The sequence below is a fragment of the Mustela nigripes genome, chromosome 4 (genome assembly GCF_022355385.1).
Source record: "Mustela nigripes isolate SB6536 chromosome 4, MUSNIG.SB6536, whole genome shotgun sequence".
In the NCBI taxonomy this organism is placed as follows: domain Eukaryota; kingdom Metazoa; phylum Chordata; class Mammalia; order Carnivora; family Mustelidae; genus Mustela; species Mustela nigripes.
In genome coordinates this window covers 116,963,037-116,990,748 of record NC_081560.1, presented here as the reverse complement: position 1 = coordinate 116,990,748, position 27,712 = coordinate 116,963,037, and the positions used below count along the sequence as shown (strand labels likewise).

The 27,712-nt window shown below is 44.5% G+C and overlaps 1 protein-coding gene across 1 annotated transcript; it reads right to left on the bottom strand.

The window, feature by feature from the left end:
- Positions 1-1,013: 1,013 nt before the first annotated feature.
- On the bottom strand, positions 1,014-25,069 carry FAS (Fas cell surface death receptor). Its single transcript, XM_059397399.1, has 9 exons — positions 24,767-25,069; positions 13,191-13,356; positions 9,664-9,801; positions 8,498-8,606; positions 5,705-5,763; positions 5,483-5,551; positions 4,340-4,401; positions 3,886-3,910; positions 1,014-3,124 (listed from the first exon to the last, which is right to left on the bottom strand). The coding sequence occupies exons 1-9, from the start codon at positions 24,794-24,796 to the stop codon at positions 2,838-2,840; spliced, it is 945 nt and encodes a 314-aa protein (XP_059253382.1). The 5' UTR covers positions 24,797-25,069; the 3' UTR covers positions 1,014-2,837.
- Positions 25,070-27,712: the final 2,643 nt, after the last annotated feature.

Below are 27,712 nucleotides of genomic sequence, written 5' to 3'. Positions count from 1 at the left end.
ATCTAATACAAGAGCACTAGCCATGGGTAGCTACCAAACCCTTGAAATGGCTGACTTGTCCAAACTGAGATGTGCCTTTTCATATAAATAAGACACATACCAGATTTGGAAGGCCTTCATATGAAAAAAATGAATGTTAGCTACCTCATTAGTACTTTTATAATGGTTACACCTTCAAATGAGAATGCTTCAGGAATAATAGGTTAAATAGAATCTATTATTAAAATTAAATTTGGGGCAACTGGGTGGCTCAGTCAGTTAAGCAACTGACTTCAGCTCAGGTCATGATCTCGGGGTCCTGGGATCGAGCCCCAGGATAGGCTCCCCACTCAGCAGGGAGCCAGATTGTCCTTATCCCTCTGCCCTTCCCCCCTACTGATGCTCTTTATCTTTCTCAAATAAATAAATAAAATCTTTTAAATTTTTTAAATTAAAAAAGAGGGAGGAGTGCCTGGATGGCTCAGTGGGTTAAGCCTCTGCTTTCGGCTCAGGTCATGGTCTCAGGGTCCTGGGATCGAGCCCCACATCAGGCTCTCTGCTCATCGGGAAGCCTGCTTCCCCCTCTCTTTCTGCCTGCTTGTGATCTCTCTCTCTGTCAAATAAAGAGAGAGAGAGAAAGAGAGAGAGGTAGTCCAATGGTCACAAAGTAGCCAGAATGGAAAGTATGCAGGAAAGAACATTTTTCAAAATCCTCATTTAGCTTTCTTACCAATAAAACCTGACCTTTGAAATAGTGACTTTCTTATGCACATTCACGGCCCAACATATAATCCTTTTGTAATGTATCCTGCCACAGCGAATAATTATGTACTATTTGGGAGAGGTGTTCTTGGCCAGAATAGCCCATGGAGAGAATTATATAACTACTGAGAGGACTTTACAAAGGAGGTACTTTCTGAGAGACCCAAGAGAGAATTCGAGATTCATAAACAGTTTACATTAAGCTGTCATTAGAGAACAGGGAAACAAAAACAAAAAGCAAGGCCCCACCAGAAAAGACATAATCATAAATGTCTGAAACGTGATTTTAATTAAATATTTTGTATTTCCAAACATAAGGAAAAAATATCTTCCAACCACAGAAGTTCTTTAGGTAGTTCTAAATGCCTGTGTCAGTTTGGAGCAAGCGTCCGTTTCCATCCATATAAATATAAATAGTATTTTTTTTTTAAATATGTGTCTTTTTTTTTTTAAGATTTTATTTATTTATTTGACAGAGAGAAATCACAAGTAGGCAGAGAGAGAGAGAGGAGGAAGCAGGCTCCCTGCTGAGCAGAGAGCCCGATGCGGGACTCGATCCCAGGACCCTGAGATCATGACCTGAGCCGAAGGCAGCGGCTCAACCCACTGAGCCACCCAGGCGCCCAATATAAATAGTATTTATTAAGCTCCATATTTAATGCAAACTTCTGGAAGTGTTTAAATGAAAAAGTGAGGAAGGAGCAGTGGGGAGAGGGGTTTGTTTGCCCCAGAAGCGACCGGGAACCCCAAGAGACAACCCTAAAACCTGAAGACGATTTCCCCCTTGCTGTGTACGAATGGCATTTCTCTCCTCAGAGGACACAAGGGGAGTGACTGAGCACTTTGTGAGGAACAGGACAAAATAAGACTTTGGTGGGTTTGTGGGTTCCTGATAACATCACAGAGCTACCTTCCGGAAGAGCGGTTAAGTCTCCCCAAAGTAGGCTAGCAGTTTCTACGTGCAGCCATGGTTTTAGGGGATCATGAAGTGTTTCTCATGCAGCACTTTTGGGTGCTGTGAGGGTGTACAGTCAAGATACATATCAGAGAGAAAACAGAGAGGCAACAACACCCCAGGAGTACTTCCCTGATGAAAATGTCCAGACACCTGAGAAAAAAGTAGATTATCTCAATCCAGTAAAACGGCATTCAAGTAGAAAATATTCAAGCATTAGAAGTCAGGTCTGCATTTCGTGAGTGAATTCAAAACAGAAAGTTTTCACACCGAAATGCCAATAATCTGTGCAAAGATCTTTGAGATAGACCCTTATCAAATTCTTTATTCAGAGGTGCATGCAAACTTGTCTCAGATTCTCTCCTCTGGAGTTGCAAAATTCACGAAAGTAGTACCGCCTCTAGAGTCGGTCGTGGAGCCGGAGAGCTAATGCAGAAACCAAGTGGGCTTTCCAATGATTGAGACATGGCAACCAAAAGTCACAGCTCCTGTTGATTCGTGGAATGGAGTCAATCTGCCGGCAGACATTTGTACTCACACACACCGATGCCGGTCATACCCACACCCTTCCCTTAGATACTAGAGTGTGTTCCTCATCTTCTGTCCTTTGCACACAACTTGTACACTTCATGTGACACTGAATTTACTTTGAACCATTTCTGTCTTCCCAACATCCTTGAGGTCAGAATCCTGAGACCCTCAGAACCTGCAAACATACTAGCTCTACAAATCTAACAAATGAAACACACACGCTATAAAAAGCCAAGCAATGTTCACAGTCCACAGCTGCTAAAACCCTAATTTTTCTTTCTTTCTTTTTTTTTTTAATTTTTTATTTTTTATAAATATATATTTTTATCCCCAGGGGTACAGGTCTGTGAATTACCAGGTTTACACACTTCACAACACTCACCAAAGCACATACCCTCCCCAATGTCCACATGAAAAAGTGCTCCATATCACTCGGCATCAGGGAAATACAAATCAAAACCACAATAAGATATCACCTCACACCAATCAGAATGGCTAATTTTTCTTTCTATCGACTTGTATCTGCTCAGGGCTGAGTTATACTACATTCTTTTTGCTTTTGGCCAAGGTTTATCTTTTCTTTTCATAGTTTGAAGTTTCCATTTTCAAGTTAGCTAGTACTGTCCTCCTGGATCATTTCTTGAATTCTCTCTGCTAGTTCACAAAGATGGGCTTTTCTGAGGCCTCTAAGTAAACTGTAATAAGCATCTTTCCTCCCGTGGAGTTGGTACCAATGACGCAGCAGTTGGACTTTTTGTTCTGCTGTGTCTTGGAGGTGATCATTCTTAATCTCATCTATCTTGGCTTCGTTGATCCCACTCTTCCGAACAAATTCTCTGACTTCAGTTATTCTCATTTGTTCAGCAATAATACTTATATATGTATTCAGGTCGACGTCTGAAAAATAGAAGGCGGTCTCTGAAGATTTGTTTTTCTAAATGAAATTCTAATTCTGAAAACTATGTTTATTTCTTTTCTAATAGTAGTAAGAATACTGGTTAAGTCCTAGAGATTGAAAGACTGGTCGGGGAAAATGAAAACAGAAACTGCCCCCCCCCATCAAGTTCTAACCCTAACCCCTCCTAGGTCACCAGTAATTTGCTCCATGACATGGGCAAGATCTATGACATAGCTCTATCTTCTTTTCTCGTCTATAAAATAAGAGGGTTGGAAAAGATCACCTCCAATGTTCTTCATGGATCTGATGATCCATGACCCACAAACCTAAAAGGCAGGCAAAGACTTTATGATCTTCTCTCTGACTCTCAGGAAAAGAGAAGCAGAACTGTAGAGAATCGTGGAAAATACCGGGGCCAGGAATATACCAGTAATAACCAAGTCTACAGATGAGTTTATTTGGTTTAGGGAAATCAATTTAAGCAGGGGAGTTCTACAATATATCTGTTTGTGAAGGAAAATTCTCTTAAGCCTCAGACTATAGTGTTTCATTGCTACCTGATTTATTCTTAATGAGGAGTATTAGTTATACATTCAAACACAGTCTGATACACCCTTGACAGTGAGCAGAGTGAGCTAGAAGCTCAAAGAACAGCAAGACCCCACGTGTCACTGAAATTAGCAACATTATTTTATTCTGAAATTGGTCTGTTAACTCCCAAGGAAGCCATCCCTGGGAAATACAATGATAGTAGACTTACCTGCGCAATTTATTGGCATCATTTCCTGGGGGGAGACCAAAAAATAGAGGGAAGGAGCAAGATAAATAAAAATATATTTGTGACCTTCTAAATGTAATTGTCAAATTCTCCCTTAAAACTGAAGGAAGTACAATCAGTAGCTTGATGTATAAAATTAGCTAAGTGACGTGATTAAGGATGCTTTTCCTATTCAGTTTTTTATTCTGCAAAATTCCAGCCTTGCCAGAAATTAAAGAACATTCACTTAGCTCTCTCATACTCTTTGTTAATTAATTCTCAGGCTGTTCGTGTTCCTATAAACGGGACACCAAATCTTCGTCCATTCTTGTCGCCCCTCTAACCCGTGCACATGCACTCACACGAAATGTAGGTCTTAAAGCAAGGAGCAAATAAAAAACCGAATTACTACTTTCTCCATTTTCTTAAGAAAGCAGATGTTTGTTTCGATACCTACAGTAGTTGAGGGTTTGGATTCCGGGTCTTCAGTCTTTTTATTCCGGTGCCTTCTCAACCACCCTGGAAAATCAAAGACATTTCTGTCAGACTTCAGTCTCAGCCTCACAGCAAGCCTGGGAGAACAAACTCTCACACGAAGAGAAGTGGGAGAAGGAAGGAGAAACTCAGTGAAAACTTCAAGTGACCAATACCCCAAGACAGCCTTGTCCTGAAATCCCACCCCACGAGGTCAAATCTTCTAGAGATATGTCCCATTGTAAGTGAGCCATCCAATGGTCACACGCTGGCCTAGCCTGAAGCTGGCTTTTGTCTTACCCTATGGTCACCACTACTCCCTGTCACCAGAATAGAACTGGGGGCAGTGGGTGGAGGGTGTGCCCGCAGCCGGACTCAGAAGCCCCAGGATATGGAAAGTTGGCACTGAAAGTTCAGAAATTCAAGGGCATACACCCACAAATCCCTACAGTATCCTCACTTGGTCTTCAGAAACAGTGATGGGTTGCAACAGAGAAGGAAAATTGGAAGCTTCCGAGTTACTAAGACTTGACACCCCTCTGTGTTTTTGGAGTGATTTCTGGGGATTTTTCATCATGGTTATGCTCCATTTAGGCTCACCTGTTGACTTTCCTAAGTAACCCTAGCATAAGCCCTATTGCCACAGTATTTGAAGTTAAGGTGGAGAAATAACAGTAAAAAGGCAAAAACCATGGAGTCTGACTGAACAAGGGCGAGGAGGTACAGAGAAGGCAAATTCAGCAAGTGTTCCCAGCAGTCTTTTCCAGGAAGATCCTTGCTTCTCGTGTTCTCTATGGGGCCATCTCTACGAGCCGGCAAGGATTCCTTCGGATCCCTGACTGGCTCCGCTGCTGCCGGAGTGAAAACCTACCCTTGTTCATATGGAGAATGGGAATATCCATTCTGAGCTCCAGAATGATTGCTCAAAAACAGTAGCCAAGGGATGATATCGTCTTGTTCTTATCAGCTCTCCGGGGTTCATTTAGTGGCGGGAATTTAGCAATATCACAGGGCCACCTCCCTAGGATGAGCTTTCTTATGGGGAGGAGACAGAGGGGAATTCTTGTGCATCACTACTTCCCAAGTTATTTCGATCTGCAGTTGTTTGAACAAAGTAAGAACTTACACCAACATATTAGCGCAACGATTAGAATCGGGATTAGGACACAAAACCACAGAAAGCTGGAGCTGGCTCCTGTGGGTAGAAACAGAACACTGAATGTGAAAATAAGTCCTCTTTAAGATTAAACAGAGTACTCTCAAAGAATCGAAAGGGATTGGCTTTTCTTCATATTTTACAGTAGGGATGAGAGAAAGGAGAATGTAATCATAAAAAAGGAATAATAACCTTCTTTACATTTGGTGTTGCTGGTTGGTGTGCAATTCTCAAGGACTCCATGTTCACACCTAAAAGAAAAAAAAAAAGAAAGAAAAGAAAACAAAAACTAACAGGGGCATCTGGGTGACTTAGTCGCTTAAGCGTTCAACTCTTGATTTCGGCTTAGGTCGTGACCTCAGGGACGTGGGATCGAGCCCCACATACGGCTCCCGTGCTCAGCGTGGAGTCTGCTTGAGATTCTCTCTCTCTGCCTGCGCCCCTTCCCCCACCACTTGGATGCGTGTGTATGTGTGTGTGTGTATGTGTGTGTGTGTGTCTCACAAAATAAAAAAAGTCTTTAAGAAAACACAGAAGAAATTTAAAAAGCCGGACAGACTGACTCCTTGATCATCTGCAATGACACACTCTAAATCTAGGGCCATTTTATTCATCTTTGCATCTCTAGCAGACACCATCCCTCAAATACTGACAAATTAGCATCTAAAGCTGGTACAAATTCATAACATAATTTGGATGTTGGATGAAAAATATCCTAAAGAGTAACTATACTTTAAAATACCAAGAGTTGGGGCACCTGGGTGGCTTAGTCAGTTAAGCGTCTGCCTTCAGTTCTGGTCATGATCCTGGGGTCCTGGGATTGAGTCCCACACTGGGCTCTGCGCTCGGCAGAGAGCCTGCTTCTCCCTCTCCCTGAGCCCCTTCCCCTGCTTGTGCTTTCTCTCTCTCAATTAAATAAATAAAATCTTAACAAAAAAATACCAAGAGTTACAGGAAAGTAATCAAATATTGACAAATAGGAGAAAGGATGAAATAGACAAAGATTTAAAATTGGTAGTAAATTGTGGTCTTAAAATCATAAACTGCTATTTCAAAACAGTCCCACTGAACAATAAAATGACCGGACAACAGCCCTTGCCTGTGATGCTGCCTAAAAAGCCTACCCAGTCAGCCCTCAGAAGTTTCGCCTCTCACCAACAAGTGGTGATCAGGACCCTCGAGAGGAAAATCCTTGGGATTTCCTTCAGACGGTCAGATTGCCAGACTGAATGACAGCCTGGTTCAGCCCATTCCTTAACTCCGTGCCCTTGGGTGAGTCGCTTAACTACCCTGATCCTGTTTTCTCCTCAATAACAGGGAGATTACATTACAATACCAAGGAGGGTTATGGCAAGAAGAAAATTGAATTGAGATTATGAGGTATTTAGAACTACTATTACAGTTGACTCTTGACTCGTGGGGGTTGGGGCACTCATGCCCCCAATGCATAGCTGAATATCCTCGTATAAGTTTTTACTCCCTCAAAACTTAACTACTAACAGCCTGCTGTTGATCAGAAGACTGACTGATAACATAAACAATCGATTAACACATTTCGTATATTACATGCATTCTAGACTGTATTCTTTCAATGAAGTAAGCTAGAGAAAAGAAAATGTTACTTAAAAATCGCGAGGAAGAGGCACCTGGGTGGCTCAGTCAGAGAAGCATCTGACCCTTGATTTTGGCTTAGGTCACGATCTCAGGAAGATCGAGTCCTATGCTAGGCTCCGTGCTCCCTGCTTGGGAGTCTCTCTCCCTCTCATTCTGCCCTTACCTCCCCACCCTGCTCATGCTCTCTCTCTTTAAAAAAAAATAAATAAATAAAAACAATAAAATCCTAAGGAAGAGAAAATACATTTACAGTGCTGTACTGTACTTATAGGTGGAAAGAAATTGCATATAAGTGGACCGACATAGTTCAAACCCATGCTGTTGATGGGCCAAAGCATTATTATTTAAGTGCATCCGTCCCTCCCCTGCAGTCCCCACTTCTGCCGTCATCACGAGGCACTCTCAGCCATGGGAGGGCTAGAAGGGAAAGACTAGGTGAACTGCAGGTAATTTTAAATTTCTAGTCAATAGAAGACATAACCTGTCATGTCCCTACTTCTCAAGTCAACTAGGTGAACTCCTAAACATTTCCCGAGGCAAAATACAAGTTTAAGGAGAGGCACGTAACTATAATCCTAAATGTTTATATTGGTACCACACAATATCTTACAGAGCAAAAGCTACATTCCAGCACACACCACCTAGTCCATGCTTCACAGAAATGAGAAGTGAATACCATTTGCTTCCCCTGACGGAGGGATTGGATGCTCAGAGAGAGAGGTTCAGTGACCTGCTCAAAATCACCCAACTAATCAGAAGAAAAGTGAGATGTACCATCAGGTTTTCTAACTTTGAGTCCAAACCAAGCTCTTCTGTGTAACAGGCATGGCCCTTCGTGGTCTGGCCCTGGGTGCTTCTTGCTACCCTCCAGCTGGGTACTCTGCTCTCTGGAGTGGCCATCTGTCTTTCCGCAGATGCTCCTCTGCTACCTGAAATGTCCTGTCCATGTTGGCACACCTGGGAATGTTCTTTCTTTCCTGTCTCAAGACTCCCACCATGTGTCCTACCTTCACCCACCCCGTCGGGCAGGGCTGGAAGGTTCTCTGTAGAACTCGTAACAGCCTGACACATGTCTTTTCTGGTTCTTGTCCCCATAACCATTGCTTTTCTTGACTCTCTCTCTGCCTCTCGCCTGGGACCCTTGATGCCAGGAATGGGGCTTGCTTGTAACTTCAGCAGCGCGCAGTTTCAAGCACATAGGAGGTGTTCGATAAACGTTTGGAGACTGGACATCTAGTTATCTAGCAGCTCAGAGGCAAAGTAAGACTAGAACCCGAATTCTGGACTCTCGACCAGCGTTGCTTCCCCCTGGGAAGACGTGGTCTGTCCAGGTGTATCTAGCACCGTGATCAAAGAAAGATGAAAACTTACGTAGTGCATGGGGTACAATGTTCGCATCCAGAGATGTTACAAAAAAAGTTTGGTTTACATCTGCACTTGGTGTTCTGGCTCCGGGTACAGTTTCTCTCCACTTCCAGCCCTAGAAAACCAGTTTGCAGACCATTAATTCTCGTAGCTCGTGAGCAGGGGCTGCCTGAGGTTTTGAGATCTCCTGCTTCCATCAGCACACTTTTTGCAATGCGGGGAGCCTTCACATGCCAAATCAGAGATCCCAGCAGAGTTTTAAGTAGACAGACAGTCCAGCAGCCAACACAACCCCACTTCTGCTTAAAGAGTTCCCCTGTTCCTCTAGAGCCTGGCTGCTTAGGGCATGGCTGGTGGACCAGCAGCCTTAGCCTCAGTCGGAAGCCTATTAGAAATGCAGAATATCAGTGGCACCTTGTTGAAGCATCTGACATCGGCTGGGATCATGATCTTAGGGCTCTGGAATCAAGCCCTGCACTGGCCTTCCTGCTCAGTGGGGAGTATCTTTTCTTTCTCCCTCTGCACTCCCCCAACTCATGCCTGCTCTCTCTCTCAAATAAATGAACAAAATCTTAAAAAAAAAAAAATGCAGAATATCAGACCCTACTCTGGACCTAGTCAGTCAGAGCAGAAAGAAAATTTCATGTCCAGACATTTCTTGATATCACATGACACTGGGAGTGTTTCTGTTACATTTGAATCTGGGCTCTCACAATAGAGGACCTGCATAAAAATTCAGGCCCCCAGTTGGAATGATCAGGAGAAAACCAACCTCCAAAGCAGGGGGAGGGGAAGCACCCCACCTACCACTTGGATTGCTCTGTCCTTGTATCAGAAGGCTTCTGAGCTCTTGCTGCCTATAACAAGGGCACCGATCATGGTGGGAAAAAAAAAAATCTCCGCCAATTTTGATTACAGCTGATGAACCCTATTCACCAGGTTCATATTCAGTCATCTTGGGAGAAATGCCTAGATTTGACCCAGAAATGTCTAGACTGGCGATGAGCACGGTTCCCTATCCTGCTTCGCTCCAGCCAGCTCCATCCAGTCCCTTCCTCCATGCCAACCCAGCCCAGAGTAGCCGAGAAAGTTGTCCCATTTCCGCCTGTATTATAAATGGCTCTATTTGGAGTACCACACCAGTATTTTGGATCGATTTTTAAGATGCTTACCATGCTCTCCATCACAAATTCGACATCTTCTGCATTTATCCAAAAAATGCTTCTCTTCCATGTACTCCTCCCCGTCCTGGCAGGGCACACATTTTGACTCGCCCCCCGCAGATCTGCAGTCACCCTCCTTCCGTGTGCCTGCCCCAGAAAAAAACACGGCAAGCGTTGGAACACGAGGAACACAAGCAACAGGCAACAGCATGGGAGATACGTGGGGATGGCAAAGAAACGGGAGTCAGGACGGTCAGACTAATGATAAAGAAATACAGTGGGAGAGAAGGCTGGTGTAGAAGTCATGTCGCCAGACAGAAAGTCTTCCAAGACAAAAGCTCAGAGAGTGACTCAAAGAATATGACTACAGACATCGGATGATTAGCAATAGGAATACATATCTTTTAAAGGGTTAGAACGACCAAATGTGTTGGTAAAAATGCGTCTAGCAACTTGGTTTGCAAGGAGGCAAGGGTTTGTATTCATTCCTCTTTCTATTCCTTTGCTTTTAAGGGGCAGAGCATGTTTTGATGGGAAGGTGTGAACATAAATGCCAACTTTTATCATCAGATGGTTTATTGTAATCCACACGATTGTAAATAATATTCACATTCACTTCACTAATCAAATAAAGCGAGGCACTGGATTGGTGTTCGTAAGCTGTAGGCAACAATGCTTTCTACTGAAAATTCATTGATTTAGAAAGGGTTTATTAAATGTCTAGTGTGTGTCAGGCATTTTCTAGGGCACAGAGATCCTATAGGAAGGAAGACAAAGCCTAGGTCTGCAAGGGCTTCAAGTTGCTGGGGAAGAAGCAGGTCATGCCCAGATCAGTGTATGATGTCAAACAGTGGTAAGTGCCTTGGGGAAACTGGATTAAGGCAAGGCGAGAGAGGACGAAGAAGAAAGAGACAGAAGATATGAAGGGAAATCAAAGAAGAAAGCCAGTCTCGTGGCTCTCATTATTTATGGTGTAACTAATTGAAAAGAATTGACCCGCACGTGTGGGCATGGGCAAAAACAATTTACGCTCTCTCCTGGGTACATGACTTTCTTAACAACCTCGTTGCATTCTTTCCGAGAAAACAAAATATGACATAAGCAAGTGATGAAACTGAAACAGATGTGATACTGTAGTCAGCAAAGGTGATAGTGTGTCAAAAGCACAAAGTAAGTTGTGAAAACCCAGAACCAAATTCAAATACCGAACATCATTGAGCATGGGGGCTGTGTAACATTATAGCAGTGTTTAAGGACACCGAGCCAAAGTACAATTTTGGGGGCGCCTGGGTGGCTCAGTGGGTTAAGCTGCTGCCTTCGGCTGGGGTCATGATCTGAGGGTCCTGGGATCGAGTCCACATCAGGATCTCTGCTTAGCGGGGAGCCTGCTTCCCTCTCTCTCTCTCTGCCTGCCTCTCCGTCTACTTGTGATTTCTCTCTGTCAAATAAATAAATAAGATCTTTAAATATATAAATAAATAAATAAATAATAAAAACAAAGTACAATTTTGTTGGCTAGCCAGTGGTATTATACTGGTTTCTAAACGAACTGGCCCCCTTAATGAATTACTTTGCAGAACAAAGTCTAGCACAATGTCTATGAAATGAGAGTAAACAGGGTTTTCTCTCCTCCCAAGTGTGCTACGTCAATGTATCAAGTATTTATCAAAATATATGGTTATTTTCTTTTGCTTTTTAATTCCTTTTTAAAAAAATTATTATTAAAGAAAGAGTGAGCAGGGCAGGGGCAGAGAAGGAGAGAGAGAGAGTCTCAAGCAGACTCCCTGCTGAGCACAGAGCCCAAGGCAGGACTCGATCCCAAGATCCTGACTTGAGCCAAAATCACGAGTTCCCTCTCTCTGTCTGCCTGCCTCTCTGCCTACTTGTGATCTCTGGCTGTCAAATAAATAAATGAAATCTTAAAAAAAAAAAAAGAAAAGAAAAAGAAATCCCTTGCAGGGGGCACCTGGGGTGGCTCAGGCGATTAAGCATGTGACACTTGGTTTGGGCTCAGGTCATGATCTCAGGGTTGTAAGATGGAGCCCTGTTGTGGGCTCCCTGCTGGGCGTGGAGCCTGCTTGAGATTCTCTCTCTCCCTCCACCTGCTCTCCTTCTTTCTTAAAAAAAAAAAAAAAAAAAAAAAAATCCTTCAGGGAATTTCTACATTGAGACTTATGTCAGAAATATATGAGAAAATGTGACATAGCCGATGGAGATATTCAACTTTTGAACACTCCAAAATGTGCTTAACCTATCCCCCATCACTGAGTGTCACAATGGAACATCACGCATACAGTATTTTCCTTTGACTATTTTTAAAGACATTCTCCCAGTCAATTTATTACTACTTCAGGAGGCATGAACATTTCCAAGTTTCCAACCCACATATCGGAATTTCTTTCTTAAAAGACTGTAACAATTTACCTTCCAATTATAGTTTCAAAAGCAGACCCCCCAGGGTTGAAAGCACTTCTTCTGGGGAAAATAAAACAAAGCAAAACAGAAGAAAAGCAAACAGACAAAAGTCCTTGACCGTCTGAAGGGCAAAGCATATTATCTTTGTTTGAATTTGCATTTTAAGGTTTTAAAAATAGGACAAAGGACCTCAAGTCCTAGGGCAGATAGATGATGCTTGGCAAGACATTAGAAGGCCAGAAAGCCATTGTCTATTCCCTTTTGGAGAAAGTAAATGCAAATAGGCTTAAGTATAAATGGGTTGGATTATAGGGAGATTTTCCATGAGGGTTATTAAAAGCTGGACAGGAGGCCAAAGGAGACTGGTAGAATCTTTATAAACAGGGTCTAAGCCTGTTCAGCTGTGGGAATGCTAGAAGCCTGCCATGCTCCCCACCAAACCTATTACGGACAGTCCCTCCCGGCTCTGTTCATCCACAGCGACCCACGTGCTCCTTCCTTTCGTCTTCCTCTCGTACTTCACAACAAGGGAACCATCTCTATAGGAGACGGTAGTCAGCTCTACTCCACGTTGAAAAAAAGGTTTGCGCCATTGCATTTTGCAAAGCTTCTAATCGATCTGAAATGGGTTTGCATTTCAAAACTGTGGTGTTAAAAATTTGCTGGGTTCTGTCCATTGCTTTTCTAGCTCATCTAGTTTCAGCTGCAAAAATGCAAATGTATTTTGCAGGCTTCAGAGACCTTCTGATGGGAGGGAATGGCTAGACACGGCTCTCAAGGCGGGGGAGGTCCCTTGCTTTCAGAGCGTCCAATAAGCTTTAATACGCACAAAGGAGTCTTTTTTTTTTTTTTCCCCTCCTCAAAAATGGAGTTTAAGAGAGAAATTCTCTCCCTTCAGGGGCACATGTCATTTGCAAATTCCATTTCCTCCTCTCCCCAACAAGCAGGGTAAAGCTGAACTCAGGTAGTCTCCAGAAAGTAATCTCCTGGTGGTTTTTTTCTTCCCAGTAATGCTACAATGCGGGAGAAGCAAGCACTGTGAACCGTTCTATCCATTATCACTGTTTGCTCCTCCTCATCCTGATTGTCAAGCTAATTGTGGGCTGTTGGGTGGAACATACCGGCAGGACATGGCTGACAGCAGACTCTCCTCTCACCATGCTGATCTTCCCAGCACCCGGTCTCCCTTATGGTAATGCTCTTACGAAATCTCAATGCCTTGGAGTTGACAGCAGTTGCTTGAGCACTGACAGCTTTAGGCCATGGTCCAGCAATGGAGGTAAATACCTGTTAAGGAAAAGCATGAGAAGAAAGTTACTGACTTCCTTCCCAATTAGACAACTTGGACCACAGGTGTAAGTTGCTCCAAGGGGCTATGTCTGAGGCTGCAGAGACTAAATGCATGGGATAGGGGGGCTCCATCCTTCTACTTGCACATCTCTGGAAAAGGGATGGTCCAAACTACTCTGGAAACAGCATCATGGATAGTGGGAGCCAGGGCTGTGGGCTCGAAAGCGAACCGTGGCTCTCACCTACCAGCCTTGTCGCTGTGGTTTGTAAAGTCACTTAAATTTTCTGTCTCTCCACTGTTTTATCTGTAAAGTGGAAATCATCTCCTCTTCATGGTTTGTTGTGCTCATTCAATGCACTGAAAGCTCTTAGCGTGATTTCTGGCACATAATAAATAGATGTCCAGTAAACAGTATCGTTATTAATTTATTAATTGCTATTATTGTTATCGTCATGAAGTTCTAGTGAGGAACAACATAGTCAAGTAGGAAAAAACCATGAAATTTCAAAACGATGGCAGCATGAATCCCAGCTCTACTGTCAGCTCGCTGACTTTAGGCAAATTATAGAACCAGGTGGCCTCATTGCCTGACCTGGAGGTGACGATGGCACTTTCTGTCTTGAAGATAAAAAGTGATAATTTCTCCCAAGCCTGGTTCTTAGTTTATAGCATGTTCTATTTCTTGTCTCTTTATACATAACCACACAATAAACAATTTTGATGAACTCCTGTCTGGTTCACCAACCATACAATGTATCTCATGGGATTTTCTTCACCTTTGCTCAGGGAAAAAAAAAAAAAAAGAACTTCTTTTATTTATTTTTTTTTAAAAGATTTTATTTGTTTATTTGACAGACAGAGATCACAAGTAGACAGAGAGGCAGGCAGAGAGAGAGAGAGGGAAGCAGGCTCCCTGCTGAGCAGGGAGCCCGATGCAGAAATCGATCCCTGGACCCTGAGATCATGACCTGAGCGGAAGGCAGCGGCTTAACCCACAGAGCCACCCAGACGCCCAAAATGAACTTCTTTTAGTGGAGAACCAATCTTTAATCTATTTGGGCTTCCTTTCTTCTGAAGGTGAAAGTCTGTTGGTCTAAGTGATATTGTCTCAGAATTATCTCATGAGTTATAGACTGGAATTCTTTAGAAAAATGAGCCCTCCAAGATGTATGGAAGCATTTGGGGATAATCTTAAAAAAAAAAAAAATCTCTCCCCAATTGGAAGAGACCAGTGAGTCTTGTTTGCAACGGATAATGGAAAACTGAACCCAAGCAACCCGACTGAGTAGAAGCAGTTCTTTCCTACTGTTAGCCGCCCCCACTGCTGTGAAGGGGGGTTCACAGGGAGATATCACGAGCTCTCCTCTTTAGATTCTGGTGTCTCACCAGAAATTGAAGAAACCAGTACAAGCTTAAATTCAGAAGCGATTGATAGGGATTGAGCAGGCCAAAAGTGACCAGTGAAAAGCACTGATAGTTGATGCCCAATCCTGTGTGTGAGTGTGTGTGTGTGTGTGTGTGTGTGTGTGTCCTATGGCCCTGGGGGGCCCTAGCCTCCTTCGTATTCTAATTCCATCCAGGATTCCTGAGACAATATCACAGGCAGGTCCACAATTCCTCTCTTAGCTGATAAGCGCTCAGGACAGCAGCACATTTCACATTTATGGGTCGTGACATGGATGCTATTTCTGGAAAACTCCACATATGTCAACTTTCTCAAGCCGTCTAAAGCAAATGTATGCCCTCCCTCATTTTGTTTTCGTTTTGAAGTTTCTCAGTGGGAATCAAGATCCACCATCCAAATTCCGTCCAGGATTTGAGGAATTCGAAGCGTGGGGCAGAATACTGCAAGTCAAGACCACCACTGGCCTCAAAGGGCAGACACCAGCACGCAGCTCGGCTGTGTCTGATCATGGCCGGGTCACAGAGCTGAATTTCTGGAAACGTTTCTTACTTAGTTCAGCATCAAAAACTGTCTTCAAGTAGGAAAAAGAAAGCTGGTTCAAAGAGCATGTGGGAGCTGCTGCCCAAGATGAGGCCAGCACTGCTCCAAAGAGCTTGTATTTGCTTTTTAATCATTGCATTAACTCAAGTTTGCAATATGCAAAGATTAAACCAAACCGTCCAGGCAGTAACTGCGTTTTGACTGTGACAAGGCAGGAAACCCACAAAGGGCAAAATGATCTGACTGCTCAGAGAACTTATTTTCAGAAGAGCTGAAAAGGCCAGAAAATGGATAAAGTGAATGCCCTGGAAAATGTGAATTAACTAAGTCACGTGATCACCAAATGGGAAACAAATGAGGAATAAGAAGTTTTATATCTCCATCATCCTAGAGATGAAAAAAGTCAGAGAAACCTAGATTGTTTATTCTGCTGGGAATATTAATGAATTGAATGAATACTTTGTTGGGCACCTACTAGGTGCCAGACACGTAGCTGGAAACATCCCAGTGAACAGATTAAAAACTCTGCTCTCATAGGGTTTATATGTTAGTGAGGTATGTTAGGGTTCTCCAGAGACCAAAAGCAAGTCCCAAATCTGATCCGGTAGGCCACCAGGCTGGAAAGTCACAGAGAATCGCAGTTCAAGTCCAAAGGTGATCTGGAGGCAGAACTTCCTCTTCCTCAGGGGACCACAGTCTCTATGCTGTTAGGCCATCGACCGACTGGATGAAACCCACCCGCATTGGGAAGGGGATCTGCTTTACTCAGAGTCTACCACCTGAAATGTCAACTCGTCAAAAAACGACAGTGGCAGAAAACAAAACCAAAACCAAAAAACACCTTCACAAAACATCCAGGGTAAGGTTGGAGTGGACGTCCGAACTCACGTCTGAGTCACAAGGACACGAGAAATGAAGCATCACATGCAGGGAGATGAATCACCAGAGAAACAGGGCCTCTGCCAGGGAGGGATTCGTGCTGTGTAAAGCAATGAAGCAAGCTTGGGGGGCATGGAGAGTTTGAAGGGTGGGGTAGGGCTGTGTTAGAAAGCGTGGTCCGGGAAGGCCATGGAGTGAGAGGGTGTGTGCTCACTGTGGTGAATGAAATGTGGGTAAGAGCTGGCTTTCAGGAAAGAGCTGTCCTGGTGGGTCATACCCAGAGGAACTCGGCCTGATCAAGATGAGGGACAGCCTCACGTCCTCAGCAAAACCATCGTTAGCAACTAGGTGTGAAGATAAATAAAGATCTCGGTCTCCTGAGCCACACAAGTCATCAGGCTTTTGCCGATGGAAGTCATGGCGGGATTATATGGCAAACCTTTACCCCTAGATGCCGCAGTCTCGTGGACTCCTGGAATGTCAGAGCAAGGGGACCATACGCACCTGTTCAGTGGCAAGACAGATTTCAGAAAATGGACTGTCTTAAGTCTTTCGTTATCTACAGGAAGTTCATGTTTTCTGCAAATCTAGAAAATGCGCCTCTCTCTCTCTCCTGACTCATCCATGAAAATGTGAAGTGAGGGGCACCTGGGAGGCTCAGTGGGTTAAAGCCTCTGCCTTCGGCTCAGGTCATGATCCCAGGGTCCTGGGATTGAGCCCTGCATCGAATTGGGCTCTCTGCTCAGCGGGGAGCCTGCTTCCCCGCCCCCCCTGCCTGCCTCTCTGCCTACTTGTGACCTCTGTCTGTCAAACAAGTAAATAAAATCTTAAAAAAAAAAAAAAGAAGAAGAAGAAAGAAAGAAAGAAAATAAATGTGAAGTGAGAGCTCCAGTCCCTGGAGGGCGGTTTTCCCTTTCCCCCAGGACCTATGACAGGCCTGTTAACAAAATTTCTTAATATATGTCTTCTCGTGGTAGTTTCAAGAAGCCTCTGCATGAGGAATTCTTACTGTCTTATTTTACAGTTGAGGAAACTGAGCACAGAGTATGGGAAACGACCTGTCCAATAATCCACAGTGAGGAGAGGCCGGGGGAAAGCTGGCACCTCTGACCCAGACCTGGCCTCTGTTTTAGGTTTGTAAATCAGCTTCCTAATTATTTCTACTCCATTTAGGGGCACCAACAACTCAATTTGTTTTCAGAAAGATAACTGTTGACAAAATGCCCAAGTTTTAATTATACAAAGAACCTTCAGGAGCGCCTGGCTGGCTCAGTCGGTTAAGTGTTTGACTTCCGCTCAGGTCATGATCCCAGGGTCCTGGGGTCAAGCCCCATGTTGGGCTCTCTGCTCAGCAGGAAGCCTGCTTCTCCCTCTCCTTCTGCCTGCTTCTCCCCCTGCTTGTGCTCTCTCTCTCTCTATGTCAAGTAAATAAGTAAAATGTCTTTAAAAAAAAAAAATCTTCAAAACAAATGCATATTTTGGATTGGGGAGGGGGTCCAGCAGGAACTCTCTGAGAACCAGAAGACAGTCTCAGTGTAAGAAGGCTGTAGCAGGGCCCCTCAAGGCTGGGGTTCTGGCTGGCATGGGAGAGAGGCAGACAGTTTGCACCCCTGGTCTGCAGCTGGGAAAGAAGTGGGGTTTACACTTCCTTTCCTCAGGGAAGGAACTTAGAAACTCGGGGTGCTGAGTTTCTAAGAATGGCCACGACGCCCGCTGGGACAGCAGTCTCTTGCGGGAGTGGGGGTCCGAAATGTACAAATAGAAACCCTAAGTCTTCCTAGACTAGAATCTTGGCACTGACTCCCTTTGAAACTCAGTGACGGGCCTACAGGACACTCAATACAAGAAATGAAGCCGGCAAAGCCAGACCCAGAAATTGAAGACCGCCTCCCACCCCGTACCTCACCCTGAGTTGACGAGCTGTCTACCCATTGCCTGGACTCACACCACTGGAGATCTCACACGACAGTTTCAAATACAGTAACATCTCAGTGCCTGAATTAAGCGAACTGTTGGAAGAAATTGAGAATACCTTCGGATTACAAGAATCGATAGGCCTGAGAGATGAGCTAAGATTTGAAAAGGAAGTTTAAAAAAAAAAAAATCACTTTTTTTTTCCTGTTCTTAGTGAAGCTCGAAGCAAACAGGAAAATAATTTTTTAAAAGCAGCAAGTTAAAAAAAAAAAAAAAAAGAAGATACGAGGCAATGAAAAATGCAAGAATGGCAAGAATGACTAACAGATGCCTGAAGAGTCAGTGAATTATTTCAAGATCAAGCTCTGTCCTCTGCTGCTGAGGACATTAATGGCCCAAGAAATGACACTCAGCTGACTAACTCTGCTTGCTTGCTGTTCGGACGCTCAGTTATTTAGAACACATGAGAAGAAAGAAATTCTAAAAAGGCCATTTCCAACTATGAAAGACATCTCTTGTATATTGGTGTAAGATCTAAGGAAATAGTAGTGACCTTCTGTAGTAGGTCCATCATTGAAACACTGAAATACAGAGAAATTTTTTAAAAATTTCTACATGAAAGAGATGAGTGAAGAGTCTATTCCTCCTTATTTTTTCAAAACATGTAAGTAAAAATACGCATGAGAAGCTTATGCCTGGAGTGTCTTCTTTCTTTCTCAAGGCCAGTTTCTGGGGAGACCAGGAGAGAAAGAGAGAGCTGAGGCAGTGGGCATAAGGGACTGGCTAGACCTCTGAGTTATCAAGCAATACATAAAAGAAAACGTGGGAATCTAGAAAATTCTACCTGGGATTAGATTTTGAGTTTAGTGCTAGAGTGAGAAAAATAGTCTTCAAAACTGTGGTAGACCTCAGAATCATGGGGTGATGCATTAAAAAAAAAAAAATAGTGTAGGTCCCACCACAGACATGGAATCAGGGTCTCTGAGATCATCTTCAGCAAGTTCCCAATTCTGGAGATGCTCAACACAACTGGAGACAACCGAGCTCCAGGAAGATCTGAGGGCACCAGACCACTGTATTTACATGTGAGAAGCCGAAGAGGTTAACAGACCAACAGCCTCTGGGGTCCGCACTTGCAAATCAGAAGTTGACTTCTCATGGAGAAGTAATGAACCTTCCCAAAAATTGGCCTGAAGGAAGAGAAGTCCTCTTTGGTGGAGGAAACAGATAATGGGAGGGCCCCCAAGTCCTAAACTAGAGCCTAGAGTCCTTAACTGCCCCGGAAGGACCAAAGAAGTAGCACAGGAATGAGGTGTCCACATGTCATAGGCAATAAGGGAGGACAGCTTTGTGGAAATGGAGAGAGCCACCTGGACCAAAGGGCAGGGAAGTGGGGGCCATGTGGCCAGTGGTCCTAGGTTTTCCATTTTTCAAGAGAAACCAAAATCCTCCAACATTTAGGTGGCAACCAATATTAAAAATAGTATTACATATATATATATATATATATATATATATATATATATGTATTTACTGTATGTGTCAATACCATGCAGGCTAAAAATGAAACAAAAAACCTACAGTCTGGGGCAGTGTCTGCTCAGTGTTTGAAATCAGGCCTAAATCTGTTAAGACACCCATCCGAAAAACAGTCTACTTTGGCCAAGGATTCTCTTGTGAGGATGGCTAAAAACCAAAGCTCAGTCATCAGCAAGGGGCAAATGCTCTGAGTATGTATTTTCTCTCTCTTCCAAGACCTCTGCCCTCCAAAATCAAGTTTCGATGTTTCTCACATCTTGTATTTTTATGGCCTCCCAGAACACAGATGTGAGTACATCTGGACTCTTGCACGACTTGACCAAAGGACAGTCTGTCACTAATGACTCCATGACCAAGTTTATTCTTCACTAGTCTGCCCAGTTTGCAGCTTAACAAAACCTCCAGTAGGCTCGCCAGCCTCTCTGGGCTGAGGGCATCTGCTTGGGGAGCTGCAGTCAGATCTGCTAATTTATAAGGCTGGCCTTGCTCAAAATGCCTAAATCCACAGTAAGTTCATTATCATCCTTACACTTTGTGGAACTCGGGCCAGTGGTCCAACATAGACCGCTGTTTCTAAACACCCACGATGGGAGTGGCTTGGTTGCACCGAAGTCCATACCAAAACAAGAAGAGAGCAGAGATCAAAGGGGAGAATCAGCTCATTTCCTTCTGGTGAAGGTGGAGCTTTCACTCCAATGATCAGTTCCTTTCTAATTGGAGCTTTACTACTGATATCTCATATCAAAGAAAATAGAGGTTGGCTAGTAGATTCAATTATTTGTTCCTGTTTAAGACTGAGTTCAAGAGAAATAATTGGTGGTAGGAATACAGCTGCTTAAGAAGCTAAAGGTGCAGGGTGCCTGGGTGGCTCAGGGGGTTATGCCTCTGCCTTTGGCTCAGGTCATGATCTCAAGGTCCTGGAATCGAGCCCCGCATTGGGCTCTCTGCTCAGCAGGGAGCCTGCTTCCTCCTCTCTCTCCCCCTCTGCCTGCTTCTGTGCCTACTTGTGATCTCTCTCTGTCAAATAAATAAATAAAATCTCTAAAAAAAAAAAAAAAAAACCAAAAAACAAACAAAAGAAGCTAAAGTTTCTTTATTTCTCCTTTTAAAGCAAAAAGGAAATGAAAAGGACTTTCTAGGTAACTAAATGTTGTTTTCCTGCTTTTGTGAATAGAAACACCTAGATAGCAAAAAGAATACAAACTATGGACTGAGATACTAACAATGGTTCTACAAATAGCTTTTTTTTTGTTTTGTAATAAGATATATGTAGGCAGATTCCTGTACAATTAGAAATGGTTTCTTTAAAATAATAGATTACCAGGCACCTGGGTGACTCAGTGGGTTAAGGCCTCTGCCTTCGGCTCAGGTCATGACCCCAGGGTCCTGGGATCAAGCCCCACATCGGGCTCTCTGCTCAGTGGGAAGCCTGCTTCCCCCTCTCTCTCTCTGCCTGCTTGTGAGCTCTGTCCTTCAAGTAAATAAATAAAATCTTAATAAAATAATAGATTACTAAGAAAAGAAATAAAATAATAAATGATAAGAATAATAGAAATTCTAGTTCATTGAATAAATACCCTCCCTGTAAATGCATCCAATAAAAATTATAAGATAAAAATTGTGTCCCAAAGAAGTGACAGAAAGCAGACTACAAACAGCATTGAACAAACATGCAATTACGTACAGGTATAGACAAAACTAAGAGGCCACAAAACAAGCAAAAATGCTTGTTTTAAGTGACAAAATAAGGAAGGACTTTACTTTTTTCAATCATTTTTTATTTCACATCATCTAGTCCGTTTCTCTCTACCTATCTCTTTAAAGAGAAGAAAGAGATTCACTGTCCTAAATTTGGTTTCGACTTGCTTTTTATTTCTGGATCCATTATTTAAGTGTGCCCTTTTATTATTCTTCATCCTAAGGTAATAGTCTTCAGTACCTATTACAAAACATGTGCTCAGTGAGGGACTTTTGGGACCCAAGAGAATTTACCAAGAGGCACTTTGCTCACTAGGGGTTTTCAAGTGGGGGATTTCCTTATTCAGGTTTTTAAACATCTCTTAAACCATTGGCTATTTTTCTGCTTGTGGTATTAGAGTCACCTGGTTTTCCTTTAGCATTCTAGAACCCTTCAGAGGGATTCCTTTCCATTGCAAGAGCTATTTACAAGTAAATTACTTGCCTGGTGTCCCAGAGTCTTACATCCAAATCCTGAGGCCCGTTGCCTCTCTCTCACTTTTTCATCCCTCCCCCTCTAAACTTGGGGCAAGAAATAAAACCTCTTTTTCTAAATTAAACTCTAATTTTGCCACTAGGGGTGGTAACTGCATGTCAGAGATGGACAAGAGGAGGTTTCCTACAGTCTCACAGTGGCTCTGCGGGGCTCCGTGTGTCAATTTCATTTCTGCCTCCCCATCTTGCCATTGCTTATAAATTGGCATTTTTCCCTCCAGGTTATCATTGTTTTAAATTACATTTCGTATTTTTGTTTCATTCTAAAAACTTTTCAAGTCTTTTGTGATATAAGTAAAACTCATTTTAAGAAAAAAAAAAACAAAAACCCATTTCACGTTTCTGACTCCAGTTTAAGGAAAATGATTAAATTAGAAATAAACTATTCTTTATTTTTCCATTGAAATTTTTCCAGAGAATTCTTTATAAATACACTGGTTTCTTTTCAAATGCCCTCTCCTTTCCCTTGACCGTAGTTTGAAGACAACTGTTCTAAGAAATGTAGAAGAAATTGAGTATGTAGAACTGACTGCCTCACCACAGACCTCATCGATACAAATAAAATCCTATCAGAGCCATGTGCTAGAAAGGAAGGAAGGAAGGAAGAAAGAGGAAGGAAGGAAGCAATGCCTACAGCTATTTCTTATACAAACGTCTATATTAGGCCTGACTCGTTTTCAAAGTCTCCTTCGACATCTGTGAATTGCTTGGGGATTTCAAACTTATTTCTTGTAGGCATCATAGACACAACAGCTAGAAACTAGAGGAGAGGAAAAAGGACCGCCCCGGGGGCAGGAAGAAGAGAACCACAAAGAGAAGAGAGGATAGGCAGCAACAGTGACAAGGGCACCAGGGCAACAAAGAGGACAAGAGAGAATGAGGCAGCTCCTTTCCATCTACTCATAGCCCATTCATGTGGTCAAACAAAATCCGCTTCTGTGTTCCATGTAATTAGCAATCCCACCCACACTTGAATCTTCTTGCTACTACTAAGTAAGCACTGCTAAGTGCAAAGGCACAGAAGCACGTGTTTGCGGGAGACACACCAGATGACACGACAGACAGCCTGGAACTTTCTTTAAGAATACAGGTGTGCTATTGGGCAAGTGGCGGATGCAAGGCAAGATTCTGTGTAACCAAACTGAAGAGTCATGTTTAGAGGGGCAAAATGGAATATACATTATAAAATATAGACAGTGGTTATCTAAGGGACAGGGTTATGTCAGATTTTTTCAGAATTATTTGTCTGCATTTATAAATTTTATTTAATCAATCTTAAATTTCTTAATCTCCTAGGCCATATGTTATATGTAAACATAATACACAAATATTTATTATAGATGTTATAATAAGTGTATATAATAAATATATACACACGTGTGTATGCATTGCTTCAGAGAAACAAAGTGTCCTTCGTGCTTTAAATACACTCTCTGGCAAAGATGCTAGGTTAAACAAGTGTAACTCCCTCTGGGCTTTGATAATTTTGCTGCACTTACTAGTACTGCTGTCCCAAGAACTAAGAGAGATTTTCCAAAGCAACCAACACTGCAATAATGCAGTGGTTACCGGCAGGAAAAAAAAGCATGGTCAGAGCAATACAAATAGTACGATTTTGAATATTAAGTTTTCTCTAAGAGTTTCTAAAGGAACCCAAATATTGCACATTACTTCCAAAAGAGCCAGTGAGGTTTTGTTTTGTTTTTCTCCCCCAATCATAAGATGGTTCCAGACACTGCCTTTTTCCTTTCAACTTTTGGTGTAGTCTGGAAACCAGGTGCCACCAACAAACTGGCCTGGACTTTGGCCAAGTCCCAGCTCTGCCACTTACAGTAGCTGTATGACCTTGACTCATCTACTGGGGCTTTCTGGCCTCCATTTAGCTATCTGTGAAATGGAAGTGAAGAAGACATCTCCTTCACCCTGGGGCTGCTGTGACATCTGCCTGACGTGGCATTGATACACCGTCCCATCATGGCGCTCGGAACTTGGGGTCAGTCCCAATAAAATGAAAATCCTGGAACTTTCGGAGATTTTGGCTCGCCGCAGATGACCTGAGTCTCTTGGATTGGCCACCAAGCCGGCAGCCCTGCGCTAGGGACTCTCCCAAAGTGAGGGCTGCGGCCCAGGCTTCCAAGTTAAGTGCAGGCGCGCGGGGGCGTGCGCGCCGGGAGCAGGTACCACCGCTCCAGCCGCGGGGTCCGGATTCCCCCGCGTCCTGGGAACAGAAGCCACCAAGGGGGTGCAAGCGAGGAAGACTGCAAGAAGAAAAGGAAGGGCGAGGACAGGACGGGACCGGACGGGAGGGGAGGGGAGGGGAGAAGCGAGAAGAGGAGAGGAGGAGAAGAGAAGAGACAAACCTGAGACCGTGACTTACAGTCTTAAGGAGAAGTATTCCCGGAAGGGAAACAAGAACAAGTTTCTTTTTCTGAGTGGTGGTAAGAAGGTAAACAAACCTCCAGGGACGCAGTCAGCCCCCGCATAACTTTTTCGAGAAAGAAAGGGTTTGGCCTCAAGCCTCAAGTTTTCCCCCACCGAGCGGGGGCCGCTTTCTTCCCTAGATCTGAGAGCGAGGGCAAAGTGTGCGCTGCGGAGCGGCCGCGGAGCGCGCGGGCTGCGTCCCCGCGGGGTTCGGTGCACCCCCTTCCCGCCCCCGGCCGCGGACACCCACCGCCCCGGGGCCGCCGGGCGGCCGGACACGCCCCTCGGCTCCCAAAGACCCCCTCCTCTCCCGGCCCGGTCCGCGCTCCGCACAGCGGTCCCCGGGGAGGGGCGTCGGGAGGGAGCGGCTCTCTGACTCCGCGGGCCGGGAGAAGCCGCGCAGACCGGGGCCGGCCCGCCGCCCGCCCGCCGCCCCAGGCGCGGCGCCAGCCCGCGCCTAGCGGGCGCCGACTCACCAGACACGGGACGACCCAGGTTCCCCACATGACTGCGGAGCGCTCTGCCGGAGGGAGAGCGTCTGCGAACGCCGCCTGCCACCTGCCCCGGGAGGAGCGACAGCCGCGTGGCCCCTTCCCGAGACCCGCCGGCCTGGGAGTGAGCTCCCCGCGCGGCCCGCCCCGGCCTCTCTTCCCGCTCCCCGGAAGTCTCTGGGCACCTGCGCGGGCTCCGCGGGTGGGCCCCGGGGCCGGGACGCTTGGGGAAGCCCGGCCGGGGAGCGCCCGGGGCGGGGGGAGCGGCGGAAGGTGCGCCCTGGGACGGCGCAGAAGGGCTCGGGGCCGGAGAACAGGGGGGGGGGGGGGGGGGAGGAGCGGCCAGGCTTCGTTGCACAAACGGGCATTCCCCGTGCGGAGGCGTTTCCGCGGGCTGCTGGCAGGCGGGGTTCAGGTGAGGACCCCGGGAGCAGCTGGCTGACCTTCGGACACCCTGGAACCATTGCGGGACGCCCTCCAGCCGGCGCCTGGGCCGCTCGCTGGGAACGTCGCGGGAAGACCTGCCCCGCTGAGCTCGCGAGCTGTGGCTGCGCCCGGAGGCTCGCGAGAGCCCCGAACCCCTGTTCCAAGTGACATTCATCCAAGAAAAGGTTCAGATACGGCGCTCAGGGGATTCAGAAGAGGGGGGATCCCTTCACCTGTATCACTCAAGAGGGGGACAAAGCTAACCAACTAGTTAGGACCCATCCCGCAGCTCCAGCCCCTCGAAATGTTCACGATGACTCCTCCTCCCTTGTTACTCATTATTTCCTGGCCAATTTTCGTATTTAAAAAAGTTGTAATTCTTTGGTACTTGGGTTAAGGCAAGCTCAATAGCTCAAAGCCGCTATTGTTTTGGAAAAATAGACCTATGGGTTCAGATGGTTTTGCAAGAATTTTGCAGAAGGGAAGTGTGTATAATGAAACCGCTAGAGTGTGATTCTGAAAGCAGTTTCCAGGCCAGGCAAGAGTGAAGTACTCAGTATTTCTTGACAACCTTACTCAAGTTCTGAGCCTAAGTCTGCTGCCTCTCTTCCCTCTTCCTTCAGATTGGGGTCATCCCATCAGGAACACTCGATGCCTCCTCCCTTTGGCCGGCTCACTCCTCTAGCCAGGCTTCTTCATTGTTGACATTTTCTTTCTTTTTAATTTTTTTAAAATTAACATAAAATGTATTATTTGTTTCGAGGGTACAGGTCTGTGAATCATCAGTCTTAACACAATTCACAGCACTCACCATGGCACTACCCTCTGCAGTGTCCATCACCCAGCGACCCTATCCCAACCCCCCAGCCCCACCTTCCAGCAACCCTGTTTCCTGAGATTGAGTCTCTTACAGTTTGTCTCCCTCCCTGATTCATCTTGTTTCATTTTTCCCTCCCTTCCCCCACCCTGCCTCTCAAATTCCTCGTGTCAGAGAGATCATATAATTGTCTTTCTCTTATTGACTTATTTCACTTAGCATAACACCCTCTAGTTCCATCCACGTCGTCACAAATGGCAAGATTTCATTTCTTTTGATGGCTGCATAGTATCCCATTGTATATATACCACATCTTCTTTATCCATTCAGCTGATGATGGACATCTAGGGTCTTTCCATAGTTTGGCTATTGTGGACATTGCTACTATAAACATTCAGATGCACATGCCCCTTCAGATCATTACATTTGTATCTTTAGGGTAAGTACCCAGTTGTGCGATTGCTGGATCATAGAGTAGCTCTATTTTCAACTTTTTGAGGAACCTCCATATTGTTTTCCAGAATGGCTTCACCAGCTTGCATTCCCGCCAATGGTGTAGGAGGGTTCTCCTTTCTCCACATCCTTGCCAACATCTGTCATTTCCTGACTTGTTAATTTTAACCATTCTGACTGGTGTGAGGTGATATCTCATTGTGGTTTGGATTTGTATTTCCCTGATGCTGAGTGATGTGGAGCACTTTTTCATGTGTCTGTTGGCCATCTGGATGTCTTCTTTGCAGAAATGTCTGTTCATGTCTCCTGCCCATTTCTTGGTTGGATTATTTGTTCTTTGGGTGTTGAGTTTGATAAGTTCTTTATAGATTTTAGATACTAACCCTTTATCTGATATGTGTTGATATTTTCTTTTGGAAGATTATTCAGGCACCCAAAGCCTGGGTTAGGTCACTCTCTTGGGGGCCTTCACTCACCTTAGGGTTTGCACTGCACTTACAGCCCAGGCTTGTAGGTGTGCATTTGCTCATTTCTGCCTCACCTTCCAGTTTATTGTTAATGAGTCCTGGCCAGACCCTGGTGGGCCAGGCTCTTTCCTGCCACTGTTCTGACACAGAAGAAACACAAAAGAAGTGAATTTGGTGGGAGTTGGCATATAGGGGACTGTTAGCAACTTTTCTGTATATCCAAAACCATTCTTAAATTAAAAACTCATCAAATTTAAAAATATGGAAAGAAGAAGGAAGGGGGGAGGGAAAAAGGAGAGAGAAAGAGAGAGAGGGGACAATGGACAAAATCAGCATCTCCTGAGTGTGAATTATGAACCAGCAACTTTCACAAATGGCTCTCCCTTACTTAATATTAATCATTTTAGTCCAGAGACGTGGGTGCTTATTAAACTAACTTTACAAATAAAAAACAGTAGCCAAAAAAAGCTTAAGCAATATTGACAAAGCAATAGCAGAGCCAGGAATTAAACTTAGGTATTTTTGCTCCTGGGCCCTGCTCTTTCCATCCACCACTCCTCTCACCCCCTGCCCCAGCAATTACCCTCAGCTTCAATGATATAGTAGTAGGTGCTTTGTGGGGAGATATGTATTTCACAGCCAATGATTTTAGAATATTCTAGATCTTTAAAATTTAAACAGGTCTCTCATTCAAGACCTCTCAGAGCCTTTACTGTGCTAATATGTATTGTCTAAGAGGGGGTTATCATATAGACTGTTGCCCACACT

Excerpts from the sequence above, each read along its gene's own strand:
- FAS (XM_059397399.1), bottom strand. The coding sequence starts at position 24,796 with ATGTGGGGAACCTGGGTCGTCCCGTGTCTG. Across the intron at positions 8,607-9,663 it reads AATTTGTGATGGAGAGCATG|GGCTGGAAGTGGAGAGAAAC; the intron begins GTAAGCATCTTA and ends CTGGTTTTCTAG. Across the intron at positions 4,402-5,482 it reads CGTTGCGCTAATATGTTGGT|GGTGGTTGAGAAGGCACCGG; the intron begins GTAAGTTCTTAC and ends TTGATTTTCCAG.